This window comes from Engraulis encrasicolus, chromosome 5 (genome assembly GCF_034702125.1).
Source record: "Engraulis encrasicolus isolate BLACKSEA-1 chromosome 5, IST_EnEncr_1.0, whole genome shotgun sequence".
Lineage (NCBI taxonomy): Eukaryota > Metazoa > Chordata > Actinopteri > Clupeiformes > Engraulidae > Engraulis > Engraulis encrasicolus.
In genome coordinates this window covers 2,478,160-2,491,828 of record NC_085861.1, presented here as the reverse complement: position 1 = coordinate 2,491,828, position 13,669 = coordinate 2,478,160, and the positions used below count along the sequence as shown (strand labels likewise).

The 13,669-nt window shown below is 40.8% G+C and overlaps 1 protein-coding gene across 1 annotated transcript in view; it reads left to right on the top strand.

Annotated features, from left to right (window-relative positions):
- The window catches only part of LOC134448748 (nuclear GTPase SLIP-GC-like), a gene marked incomplete at its 5' end in the record, with an annotated part of 108,180 nt that overhangs the window by 53,294 nt on the left and 41,217 nt on the right, over window positions 1-13,669 (top strand). Inside the window, 5 exons of the mRNA XM_063198403.1 lie at window positions 1,390-1,498; window positions 1,582-1,715; window positions 1,816-1,900; window positions 2,871-2,955; window positions 12,771-13,648. Of these exons, the coding sequence (XP_063054473.1) occupies window positions 1,390-1,498; window positions 1,582-1,715; window positions 1,816-1,900; window positions 2,871-2,955; window positions 12,771-13,648 (1,291 nt within the window). The remainder of the gene's footprint in view (window positions 1-1,389; window positions 1,499-1,581; window positions 1,716-1,815; window positions 1,901-2,870; window positions 2,956-12,770; window positions 13,649-13,669) is intronic.

Sequence of the window (13,669 nt, the reverse complement as noted above, 5' to 3'; positions counted from 1 at the left end):
TGGTAGGCTATCCTAGTTAGCTGCCATAGTCGTCCCATTGGGGCTATGAATAATGCTAGTAAGAGTCACAATGCTTAAAAGGCAAACCCTTCATGAAAAGGACATCATACGCAGTCGAAGTAAACTAGGCTATTCATTTTTTTTTTCTAAATATCTGCCACGGCAGGTGCAATGATATGGAAACGTCACTGCACTTTATACATTGTATTACAATTATTTTCTTTTCTGCCATCAGCAACAATTTTGGCTATTTTTTTTTTTTCTTGCGCTGCGCTGCCACAGAAATGTTGACCGCTCGTGTAGGCCTACTTTTTTTTGGAACACGGAAGAACAGGGGATGACCCAAAACTAGGCTACTGATGAGTGAATGTTGTATCACACCGCCAATGGTGGAGTGTATAACTACATCCGTACATCAAACACACCTCTCGTCCCCTTCTCATGACCAGGAGTGCTCTCGATTTGAGTTCATTTGGAAAGTAAAAATTGTAAATTAATTGACATAAATTATACGGACGGAAATCCGTCCAAACGAAAATCCAGTTGACGGAATTCCGTCGTAGCGACGGAAAACTTTAATCCCTGCCAAAGAGGTTGGATATTTAATAAAGAGGACTCGAAACACGCCCACTCAATGCAAAAGCGAGTGCTCAAAAGTCGGTCTCCTAAGGGGGCGTTGTCCCTCCTTCTTCTTCTCTTTTCGTGGTGTTTGCACACGACGGGCGCTACCGCCATCTACAGCGCTAAGGGGACTTCATTGATTCTCAACCTCAGGACTCCGAAGGTCTCCTAACCGAAGGTCTCCTAAAGGGGCGTTCATCCGACATAAAGTGGATACCGGAAAAGAAACAAAATGACGCTTCTTCTTAGATCTACTTTCTTTGGTGGTACCATTTGCCCCATTTTTTGCTTCATTTTCACAATAGTCATTTGGTTTTAAGCCTATATTTCTTTAATATGTTGTATTCATCACATACGTTTATGAAAAGGTGGACGGGAGTGGTAGGAATGGTGGGGGACTGGAAGCGTTGCGTTTCGGGGATGTACCTTAAGCAGTCGAAGGCGACTGCACAGGCAGTCTAGTTTTTGTTTTTGTTTGACACCTTTTAATTATGAGTGTGGTGTAAGTCATTTAAATACAGGTTTGATTTTAAAGTGTAAAACATCAACTTATTGTTCATTAATTAATTTAATCAGACATCAGGTCAGACTTCTGCAGGGCCTTGTACTATATGCAGACGTCTGTTCCAACTAAAATTAAGATAGCAGCTTACCTCTCAACTAAATAGCAAAATCCTGTGCTTGCTGCTCTCCTTGGGCTTCCCATTGCTGCAGAATTTTAAAATAATTTCTATTGGTTTTAAAATGTTGTTAATTATATGCATACAGGAAGCCAAGCTGAAGGAGAAGGCACACACAGACATAATGGATACTAAGAAAGCTATGTACGCATCAATCAGAGAAACCATCAAACAACAGATGACTCCTGGCTATGAAAGTAAGTCTAATGGCATAGATAATCATCCCAGGAAGATGTCACTTGTGCTCCTGCTGATGTCAATGTAACTTATCTTACTGCAGAGGCTGACAAGGTATCTGGAAAAGGGTCTATGGAGAAGAAGAGGACCATTTTGGTGGAGCATGCATCATCAGCAGCAAATCAAATGTTTGATCGTGCAAAGGACAAGATGTTGGAGAAATTCACAGGCCTTATGGTTTGTAAAAGATTATGGCTTGAGGTGTTAGTGTTACTTAGTGAAAATAACAATTATATTATGAATCAATATGAGCCTAACATTTTATTTATTTCATTAGGACCGGATTGAGGCAGATTTCAAAAACACACTGGAGGAAGCTGTGAGACACGCCCTGAAAGAATCCCCATTCACATTCAGCATAAGTAAGTTGGGATCTCTACAAATCTGCATCTGTAGTACACTGCATATCACATCAATTCTGAAAAATAAGTTTCTTCCAAAGCCACACACATATTATTAAGATACACAAGCACATTATTTAGATACACGGTATTGGTTACAGTCCCTGAAGCAGTGTGGAGTTAGGTGCCTTGCTCAAGGACACTTGAGGTGTAGGGAGAGTAAGCATGGGATTTGAACCAGCAACCCTCTGATCTTACAGCACTGCTGTGTTGTGGATTTTTTGTGGTAGAGTGCCACAAGTTGTTTCCTAGAAATGGAGATCTGTCTGCTTTAGTTATACAGTATATACACTGTTTGATTTTCCGAGTTCAATTTGAGGAACTAAGTGTTTTCATGCCCCAAGATGTCCAGGTGCTTCCAAGTAAACCATTTAAATGAAAACACCTTGATCAGTGCTGTTCTCCATGGCTCCATATCCTCTGAATATGTGATAGTCTCCCCTGATGGACCATTTGTCTTTCTAAGTAGAAAGTTGACTCACTCACCCAAAGCTGGTGCCTAAAGCACATTCGTCTTTTCAGCCTTTTTCTTTTTTTACTTCAACTTTCACTTTTTATGGCAGTAAAGTTCCCTAGTCCTTCTGTATGTCAAATGGTTTTGGTGAAACTTCACATGACACGTTTTGATAAAATGTCGAAGTGAAATATCCAAATCATGACATCAAGTTTTTGATCATAATCTGTTCATCACAGAGTTACTAAAATCACACACAAGGTGCATTTAGAGTGTCTGGTCTTGAAATTTAGTAGAATAAGACAAAAACCCCAGCAAAAAAACATGATTACCGGTTGGCACTCGACACATGAGTACAAAAAAAACCTGGCATCCAATGTGTTACACTCACTTGACTATTATCTGGTCTCATTTTTTAACTGGGTCTAAGACATTCTTAGTAATTGTTTTTAAATGTGGCGCATTCTTTGATTACAGATGTCGAGAGTCAAATCAAGAGGATGAAGGCGTTATCTGAGCAACTCTGCTGTACCAAACAAGAAAGCAGTAACACCATTTCCTGGTAAACTGACAAAAAAGGGCTTTAAAGTTTCTTCTCTGGCCACACAACTGTGTTGTAGGTAAAGTGTTGGTGACACTTCCATGTAATGCTTTTTAGGATGGAAATGCACACACAAACACCCCTTGAAAAACAACAACATTCATTACATTACATTACATTATATTACATTACATTACATATCATTTAGCACACCTTTGGCCAAAGCGACTTACAAGGACAAATTTAAGCAAGAACAGGGTAAGGCACAGTGTACAGTTGCAACACTGATAGCATTGTCCTATACAGAGTAAAGAAGGTGACGTAGCAAAGAATAAGATGCATTAAAAGTGGCAAAAAGTAAACAAAGACATCAAGGTGTAGTGTGCAGTTGCAACACTGACAGCATTGTCCAACACAAGCTAAAAAGATGCAACATTTAATAATAAGAAGGTAACAACGCATTTTGGATAATAAACAAGACATCTAGGCGCAGTGTGCAGTTGCAACACTGGTAACAATATCAATACATGGTAAAAGATGAAGCTAACATAAGTAGCCTAAAGATATAAAAAAGGATGGTAATAGCAATTTATGTACACATTTATGCAATTTATGTACACATACACACATCCCGAAACGCCACAGGCCTCGTCCACTACCTTTTTGAAGTAGAGGTCAATTTTTTTTCAGGGCAGAGTGTCCCGGGGCACATTAGGCTACATATTACCCATGTATATATTCTTTATTATCATAATATAATGTAGGCCTAATAATATACAAACCCCAACTCCGGTGAAGTTGGGACGTTTGGTAAACAGTGAATAAAATCAAAATGCTATCATTTTCAAAACATTCAATCTATTCATTAGATGGAGAATAGTGAAAAGACAACATATTAAGTGTTGAAACCGAGAAAAAATATTGTTTTGGGGGACATATGTACTCATTTCTAATTTGATAAATCCAACACGTCTCAAAAGAGTTGGGACGGGGACAATACATGGCAGCAAATGTCGAGGAAGACTAAAAACAAAACAAAAGACAACACTTAACAGTTAAATAAATTAACCGATGAGATGATTTTATATAAAAAACAGTGTTAATTCCTATCTTGGACATGATTTCACCAGCTTAAATGGTGGGTGTATTCCTTGTCATTTTTTGCAACATTTTCCTTTCTGTAGTGCTTACAGTGTGACAGGTCTTGACCAAAAGCCCACCATTTTATCACCTGCTGGTCCTTATGATGGAGCCAAACTGTTAAAACATAGTAGAGAATACAATTTGCCCTTACTATGTGGCAGTAATTGAAGATATCCTTTCAAAATACAATGCATGAGTGGCTTTTCGTGCTGTTTAAAACCCATTCATTTAATGGCACTGTATTTAAGTCTGCAGATGAGTGAGAACAACTTAACCAATGCACTACTGCACCCGCATGCCATCATGGACTCCGTTTCTCGATTCTTGTCGTTGCTAACCGTCTTAAGTCGGTCTTGAGTTGGTCGTAAGTTGCTCTTGAGTTGGTCTTAAGTTGGTCTTTAGACGCAAGACCAACTTAAGAACAACTTAAGAACAACTTAAGACCAACTCAAGACCTTGGTTACAACGTTGGTCTTAAGAACGAACAAAATGGCTAACGTCGTTAGCAAAGGCACTGTCGAGAAACGACCCCCTGGACTCCGTTTCTCGATTCTTGTCGTTGCTAACCGTCTTAAGTCGGTCTTGAGTTGGTCGTAAGTTGCTCTTGAGTTGGTCTTAAGTTGCTCTTGAGTTGATCTTAAGTTGGTCTTCAGTTGGTCTTTAGACGCAAGACGCGATCAACCTTTGGACGTACGTACGTACGTTCTCAGACACGAGGAAGTCTTCGGACATGCTCGGAGTGTCTCGCCTCAGCTCGGCTGCATTGGTCGCAATCAAAGTAGTGACGGCGTCATGATTCACGTGGCTGTCAGATACAATAATTACAACGCTATCAAAGTCCACAAATCTTTGTCAACACAACCGTGCCCTCAAAACCATCCCTCTTCGACAGCAGAAACCAAATAATGCATTACATGTCACAATGTCTTATATTTTATTCCGGTTTTGCTAAATCAATTTACGATAAGTCTTCAGTAACTTCTCTCAGAAACCGGTGGGTAATAGCAATGATTCTAGACCCGAAGGGATAAATGTATGCATGGACTTTTAAATCTCTAACATCCATAATATTCTCCTCTGAGTCCGCTTGAGTTCTAATTTTCACAATATGTTGTCGCAGTGGGAAACAAATACCCACGCGCGCACAACGTGGTCGGATTGCGCACACATTGTGAACATTTCTACTATGTCATTGTTGTCTATAGACTACGCTACACGAACTCCAACCCATCGCAACCCTGGGAAAAAAAATGCAGCTTAATGAAATAATGTGAGGATAGCCTACTCTGAAAGGCATGCGACATCACATTGGGATCATTTTACTTTGCACATTTAGCCTACTTTACGCGGCCACCTGGTTACTCTGCGGGAGGCAGAGGGTTGAGAATATGGACACACCCACACGCGCGCGCACACACGCACACGCGTCGCGCTGTCTTTGGGTCTCTGTTGTGGGTCAAATATATGTCTAACCGTTGTTACCCATATCTCTAACTTGAAGAGACTCAAGGCGCTTGCTGGAGAAAGCTCAGTCTTACTGTAGTTGATCAGATGTAGGCTATTTTTTTAAGCTTAAACTCTGTAAACCCCAAGGGATGCCTTCGGGCTGGCCTCTGACACTGCCAACACCCGAACGCATGTAGAAGAACTCTAAGTGCGAGACAACAGCGAGGTCCTTCCCCACGCAGAGTGGACAGTTCAATGATGTTTGAAATGATAACTGAAAGGAATCGATCATTCTAAAATATATATTTGGTTGTTTATGTCGTCTTCCTGCCTGCACGCCGTTACGCGCAAAATAGGCTACAAGAAAAAGAATTGCCATTATGACCTTTACGCGTAAAGATGTGCAGGAAGGGATGATGCACGGAGGGTCCGTCAAACACAGTACACATGACATCTCCATGAAAGTCGTTAAATACTTGTCAACGCAATCATGTCACCGAAATCCATCCCCAATAACCAAATGTCGGTCTACACTGTAGCTTAATCACTCCAAATAACTACACAGAAATGGCCGGTGAAAGCGTGATGGCATGTATACTATCCTAATTCTCACTTGCTGGTGGTAACTGGTAACATATCCATTTCAGCTGAATTTTAAATTAAGCGCAGGTGCCTTATCTGCATAACAGTATATCCAGTATATCCACTTCCACTCATCTCTCTCTCTCTCTCTCTCTCTCTCTCTCTCTCTCTCTCTCTCTCTCTGTGTGTGTGTGTGTGTGTGTGTGTGTGTGTGTGTGTGTGTGTGTGTGTGTGTGTGTGTGTGTGTGTGTGTGTGTGCGCGCGCGCGCTCATCCAGGCTGGCGCGTGCGCAATTCGGGCATATTCGCAACTCTCTGCCTCCTCTCCCTCGTGCGCAGTGACAGTGGACCGTGTGGCTGACGCCATTGCGAAGTTATTTGGCGAGATTTTATTGTGCAGTGATATGTACAGCGACATTTGGTTATTGGGGTGGATTTTGGGGGCATGATTGTCTTCACAGGTATTTAACGACTTTCATAAAGATGTCATGTGTAGCCTACTGTGTTTGACGCACCTTTCAATCTTCCTGCACATCTTCAGGCACAATGCTCTTAATGGCAATTATTTTTCTTGTGGCCTACGTTGGACGTAAGGACTTGCTGGCAGGAAGACGGCATACACAACCAAATATATTTAAAATTGTCTAATCATTGGACATTTTGTGTGGTAAAAGTTAGACGCTTGTGCACTTGGTGGCAGTAATCAATCACTGTCACTTGAACTCTGCCTGAACCTGCCCCAAGACGCTGAAATGTCAGGAGCAAGACCAACTTAAGAACAACTTAAGACCAACTCAAGACCAAGTCAGAAGACTGTCTTACGAGCGACTTAAGACCTTGGTTACAACGTTGGTCTTAAGAACGTCGTTAGCAAAGGCACTGTCGAGAAATGACCCCCTGGAGGCTGACTTTTGAAGTTAGCACTAACACAAGTTGGATGGTCCATTTTCACTGTAGCACAGGATGTTCAATGCTCTATTATTGTCAAAAAGAATGGACTTCTACAACTTCTGCTGACTTCTGTAAGCAAAGGACAGTTTCCCATGTCTTCTGGGTCTATTTCAAGTGAGCTCAGGTGCTTAGGAGAATGTTACACCCCTGTATCACCCCTGTATCATTGCACGCATTAAGCATTCTTAATATGGTCAATTTTCAATAGCTCTAATTCCTGGAGTGCTAGAGTGAGACTACAGCCAATATATATTTCATGATGTCATGAACCTATACAATGATTTTAGTAACAAAAATATGTATTATATACACTCAATAAATCAAAGGGAATTCAAAAATGTATGTAATAACTATGGTAATTATTCCCTTTGCATCTTTAATTCTGAGTGACTCAGCCTCTCTGTGATGATCTCATACCTGGACACCTATATTGTCCGTCAGTACAATTCATTTTGAAATGTTCTTCTTTGTTATTTTATCTTATTTGGATGTTTACTAAATTTCACTGATCCCCGTCCCAACTTATTTGAGACGTGTTGGATTTATCAAATTAGAAATTAGTACATATGTCCCTCAAAACAACACTTAATATGTTGTCTTTTCACTATTCTCCATCTAATGAATAGATTGAATGTTTTGAAAATGATAGCATTTTGATTTTATTCACTGTTAACCAAACGTCCCAACTTCACCGGAGTTGGGGTTTGTATATTATAGGTCTATATACGTATATAAAGGCCTATGTATAGATATTATACAATATATATAGGCTATGTGCACACACACACACACACACACACACACACACACACACACACACACACACACACACACACACACACACACACACACACACACACACACAGGCCTATTCATATCAATATAAAAACAAACACTGTAATCATAAATCCATAAATAAATCAATCAATAAAAGTAGGCTATTAGTGAAGTACTTTCTCACTCATCAAATCCATTCACCGTGTAGCAAACCTGAGTCATCCACACATTTGAATGCCTCTCCAACAGCTTTAAGTTTGCGTGACAGCTGTAAGTTTGCGATTTTTATGATTGTAGGCTACTGACCGTAATTTCAAGGTGCTTTTTACTGATCTGCAAACGTGATGCGAAAGAACAAGGCAAGGCAAGTTTATTTGTATAGCGCATTTCATACACAGGTGCAACTCAATGTGCTTCACAAAGTTAACAAATGCAAAAAGAAAGGAAACAGGGAAGAAATAAATAAATAAATTAGAGTCAAAGAACATTTAAAACATTAAGATAAAACATAAGGTAATGGGGGCAGCGCTTTGTTTACATTTAAAAAAACAAACATTTTTATTTATTCCCAAAAACATCCAAAAGGTTATACAACATCAGCAGACAACCAGCAAATAGTGGTACCTTTTGGGAAAATATTTGGAATAGGGCTATGTTCTTTTTTTATAAATGTAAACATATGCTACCCCCATTAGAATAGCTCATATCTCGGAAAGGGCTGAGCCGAAAAATGTGGCATCACCGGGTACTGACAAGGGTAGCGTGAGCAATACAAAAGCATATTGAAATTGACTGAAGTGGTCCTTTTAAGTCCTAAATATCTCAGCCTCCGAAGCACATACAAACGTGAATTGAGTTGCATTTAAAAGCAAGGACCCTCGTTTTGCCTGAGAATGTGTTCATTCAGCTTACCCACATTTGTATGAAACAGTTCAAATCTTAAGAACCCGAAATGCAGCGTATATGTGTCTCCAGGACACAATGGGTTAAAGAACATGGTAGGCTGTTCCAATCAGAAGGGGCCTTAAACGTACAGTAAAAGCATGCTGTCCAATCTCTTTTGATATTCTTGGAACAGAAAAGAAAACATGATCATGGTGTCTTAAATACTGTTTTAAAAAAAAGGGGATAATTGAAAAAGATACATTTATAAAGGAACTGAAACCAGTGAAACCGTCGACCCATGGAGATAAAATATTCATTTCCTGATGCATATCACCAGTGATGGGTCAAGAATGGGCACCTCAAGACTAATCTGCATATGCTATTATAAACAACAGTAAGAGATTTAAGAATTAATAGTTTTAGAATGTTTTAGTTTGGCATGCCAGAAAAAATGCCAGCTAAGATCTTAAGTTACAGCCAAGATTTCATATTACATTAGATTAGGTTGTATTATTCAGTGAGCATCTGAAGCTACAGCAGCTTCTCCATTCCATGGACCTCTGTAAGTGTGCCAGAAAATACAATACTGTATTTGGCAACTATGTATCAGAAGCTTTAATAGCAACTTAATTTGATTTCTGTATTGTGTCTGTGACTGTACAAATGGGATGCATAAGTGTTTGTCTTTGCTCTTGTTAGATGTAAAGAGAGAGAGCTGTGGGTGTTGTTTTTTTGTGTGTGATGACAATTAGAAGCAGTCCAGACAGCAGTGACATTTGCCATTTCTTTTCAATTTAGAAGCCAGAAGTACAATATATATATCTATATCTCCCCTTTCAATGACAGGAAAAATGATTGTCGTTAGATGTTTAAAAAAATCACTTTTGTTCTATTCTAATACTGTTTCATGAGGACTAATTTTAAAATATATTCCATCGTACAGTGCTTACTTAATGCCTAAATACCTGTAGACCAAACTTTTTTTTTTTTATATTTCACAAATATTCATGTAGGCTTAAATTTGCTATTACTTTAATAATTCAACAACTCCTAAGGACAATTGTGTAAGCACATTCATTTAAAATATCCAAAAGTCCTTACGGTGGTGACTTAAGAATTGACAATGGTGGCAGTAATCTGAGGGTGGTGACAGTGGCCTCATTATTACCTACATTTAACAAAATAAATAGCACTCTCACTGGTCAATGGCATCTTGCATGAACACTTTATTTATGTGTGTGTACAGTATGTTTGTGTGTGTGTTTTTTCTTCATCAGTTAGATTCTCTGGGAAGTAGGTCACTGATTCTTGAGAATGTGACAAAAACAGGTTCTAAGTTGTTGAAATCCAAAATATAGAGGTGTATTATCATAGACAAAGGCTTTGGATGTGCAGCGAACGTATTGGCCAAACTCAACACGTTTTACATTTTGCATAAAAAAAGCTCTTATTTGGTTTTGTCAACAGAGTCAGACAGAATCAGAAGTAAAAAGATAGCCTATGTTTACTGTATTAAAGTGAAGCATTACTTCAACAATTCAACACAATTGTAGATACTTTAAAGCACTTCCGTAAAACGTATCAAAAATACGTAAAACACATGTTTTTTGTGACCTCCATCAGATGTCACCACCGTCAGGTTTTGTTGCAAAAAAAAAACCTCCAAATGCACCTCAGAGGAGGCTAGAGTCTAATTTTGTATCACCATTATTACTAACATGTCTGGTAATGTTTCATTAACCAGCTAAATTTGGTAAAATATGGAACAATGTGACGAGCGGAACAAAATCTGACGGTGGTGACATCTGACGGTGAGAGACCAAAAAACCTCTTTCAAATATTATGCATTGTTTGTTCACATTAGCCATTTATTTTCATTGTTTCTTAGGTGCTTCATACCTCCTCTGAGAAAGTTTATATTAATTAACATTAATTTAATATAATACTATAAAAAAACGACTGTGTTGATAGTTTATGATTGGGACAGTACCACAGTACCAGCTTCAGTGATGGTGAAGTATACAGTAGAGCTAAAGGTTTGAAAAGGGATCAGCCATTTTTACAGCCATTGTTACAGGGTGTGGGCAGGCTTGGAGCCATGAAAAGTACTAAAATTACTCTTACATATCTCAAACAACTGTGCATTTGTGTAACAGACCCCTTGGTCATTACCTGAATTCATTTTGTTGATGAAAATTTTGTTGATTTTCAACAGAATTAGCATGTTTATTGCTGTAACATGTTTTTGCCAAACTTTCAAGAATCAGTGGTATGTAAAGCGATAGCACATGTATTACATGGCTGTTATATTACTGTACTTAAGGTACACTGTGTTGTTACTCAAAAACACTAAAAACCTAACAAGAACTCACTACAAACCTGATCCAACCAGCGCAGTCCCAACGAATTGTAAGACAAGTACACAAGTTTTCTGGTCTACTTAGACAAGTTGTTGGTGTGTTTCTTTTTCTTACTTTTGTTTTTGACTCAATGACATACCACAGTGCTGAGTTGCTGAGGTTTTTTATTCTTTGTCTGAATGTATTTTCCTATGAGGCACAGCTGGCATCCCCTGGCCATTGTACAGAGTCATTTTTGCTTTTCTTTTTTTTCTAATAAAATGATTAAAGGAGGACGTGTGCTGTTTTGTGTGGTTAAATTGCAGGATTTCCACCTGCCATGTACAGCCCCGCCTATTAGTATTGGCACCCTTGAGGTTTAATGGTGCATTCATGTGCTCTGGGAATTATTATGCCTAAATACCCAAGTAAAGCTCCAGGAGTCACTGGTACCCTTTACTGGATATCACTGTGGAAACCTAATCCATCCACCCAATCAGAAGTTATGCGCCAAACAAAAAATCGACCATCTTGAATTCAGCCATCTTGATATTGGTCTCCAAAATCTAATCAGCTCATGTACCTACCCTAGCATTAACACACCGAATCTGGGACAAATCCATACACCCGGTCAGAAGTTATGGGCCAAACAAAAATTCGGCCATCTTGAATTCAGCCATCTTGAAAGTGGCCTCCAAAATCTAATCAGTTCATGTACCTAACCTAGAGCATTAATACACTGAATCTGGGACAAATCTATCCATCTATTCAAAAGTTAGCCTCCACTAGCAGCTCTCTCACACACACAGCTGCAGATACCTTAGCCTCCACTAGCAGCTCTCTCACACACACAGCTGCAGATACCTTAGCCTCCGCTAGCAGCTCTCTTTCTTCAGACCCTGCAGAGTTGCATGTCAAACAAAGCAGCCAGCATCATACAGGAGCACAGCTGCTCTCTCTGGGCACTTGAGTCAGGTGAGTCTAGATATCACACATGCACACACACACCTACTGCTGAGTGTCGTTTTTTTGTGGTCTGTCCAGGAAAATGGAATAACCTATCCGGGACACGTTTTGTCCCGGTTTTTTACTTCCTCACATTATTTCCCATTATGTAAGTCAACTGGTCTCTCCAAATTATTTTGCTAAGCGTAGCAGACAGACGCAAAGTAAGCCAGGCTGCCGTGGGCACATATGCAACCTTTGCCTGGCATTCTGAAAGCCAGGTTAGGCTCTGGTCGCCTTTGCTTTCGCTGACTTCGACCAGAGAACGCTGCTTCAGTGTTCCATGCAGAGTGCCGCTGGAAGGCGGGGCACACATGAAAGTTTATGGGGGAGCAAAAGCTCTGCTTATTTTTTTGATTGACCGGAGGGACTGAACTTCAAAGTTCAAACATTAGCGCGAAAGAACATACAGCAATGCCAACCATTATCCATCGAAAGGATTAAATGAAGTGGTTTGCCAGGAGGACAGTTATTTGTTATCTTTGCAACCTCTATCAATGTAGGTGAGTCATGCAGATGTGATAATCAAACACTTGGGTTTGATATCGTCGTAGCGCCAGTGCACAGCTGTGGCCACGTAGCATTGTCTCAGAACTCAGATGTGGCAACCCTATGAGTGTCCCATATTGGTATTGGTATTTGTGCAGGAATACACATGGAATTCACACCCAGTGTGTGTGTGTGTGTGTGTGTGTGTGTGCGCAAATAGGCGAAGCTGTCAAACCTGTGCCCACATCCAGGAACCTGGCGACTGGTGTGTGTTACAGCCCTTCATCTCATTGGAAAATGGAGGGTGTCAGTATACTGTAAGTTCTGCTGCAGGGAGCTATGAGTGCTCAGAGTCTGGTCTTCGCTGGTCGTGTGCTGTTCCAGTCACCCTGCAGTACCTCATCAGCAAGGAGGAGCTCTTCTGGGCCCAGATGAAGATGTTACGGTACCAACCTGCAGGTCCTCTGATGGAACTCAAGCTCCTGTCAGGAGAGCTGGAGGAGGTGCACCTGCCCCACGCCCTCTGCCTCGGTGGTTCTGACCCGGCTGTGCTAGGTGATGCAGTCAGGGCCCTGCATGGCAACGACAGCGGCGTTTCCCTGGAGACTTGCAAGTTGAGTCGCTTTCACTGCAGGCTCTTGGCGCCGCACTTCTCTCTTTGGCAGTTGGCTGTGAAGTTGGGCTTCCCGGTGAAGAGCCACTGCGAGGTTCTGATCTACGAGCACTGTCCCCGACCACTGGTCCTGCACACCTTCCTCCTGCCCTTGCCTTCCTCAGCCAGGCAGAAGGTAAAGGAGAGGTGGAGGGGCAGGGGCATCATCAAGCCTTCCCCCGACCATGCCATCTTGGTTGGCTCCACAGTCCAGCTGCACACCTCCTCAGATTCCCTTGAGGTCACGCCCTCAGAGGTAACCCTTTCGTACAGAAATCCTCCAACCTTCTTCGAGGTGTATCTAGGGAACTCACTGCCGGACTTCAAGATGGAGATCAAGACTGTGGAGAAGCACACCGTTTGGGAAGCAGTGCTGAGGCAGGGAATTGACTACTACAGGACACAAGAGCCCGCTGACACAGCGCACGTCACAGAGTCCAACACAGGTATGATTGTATCTGTGTGTG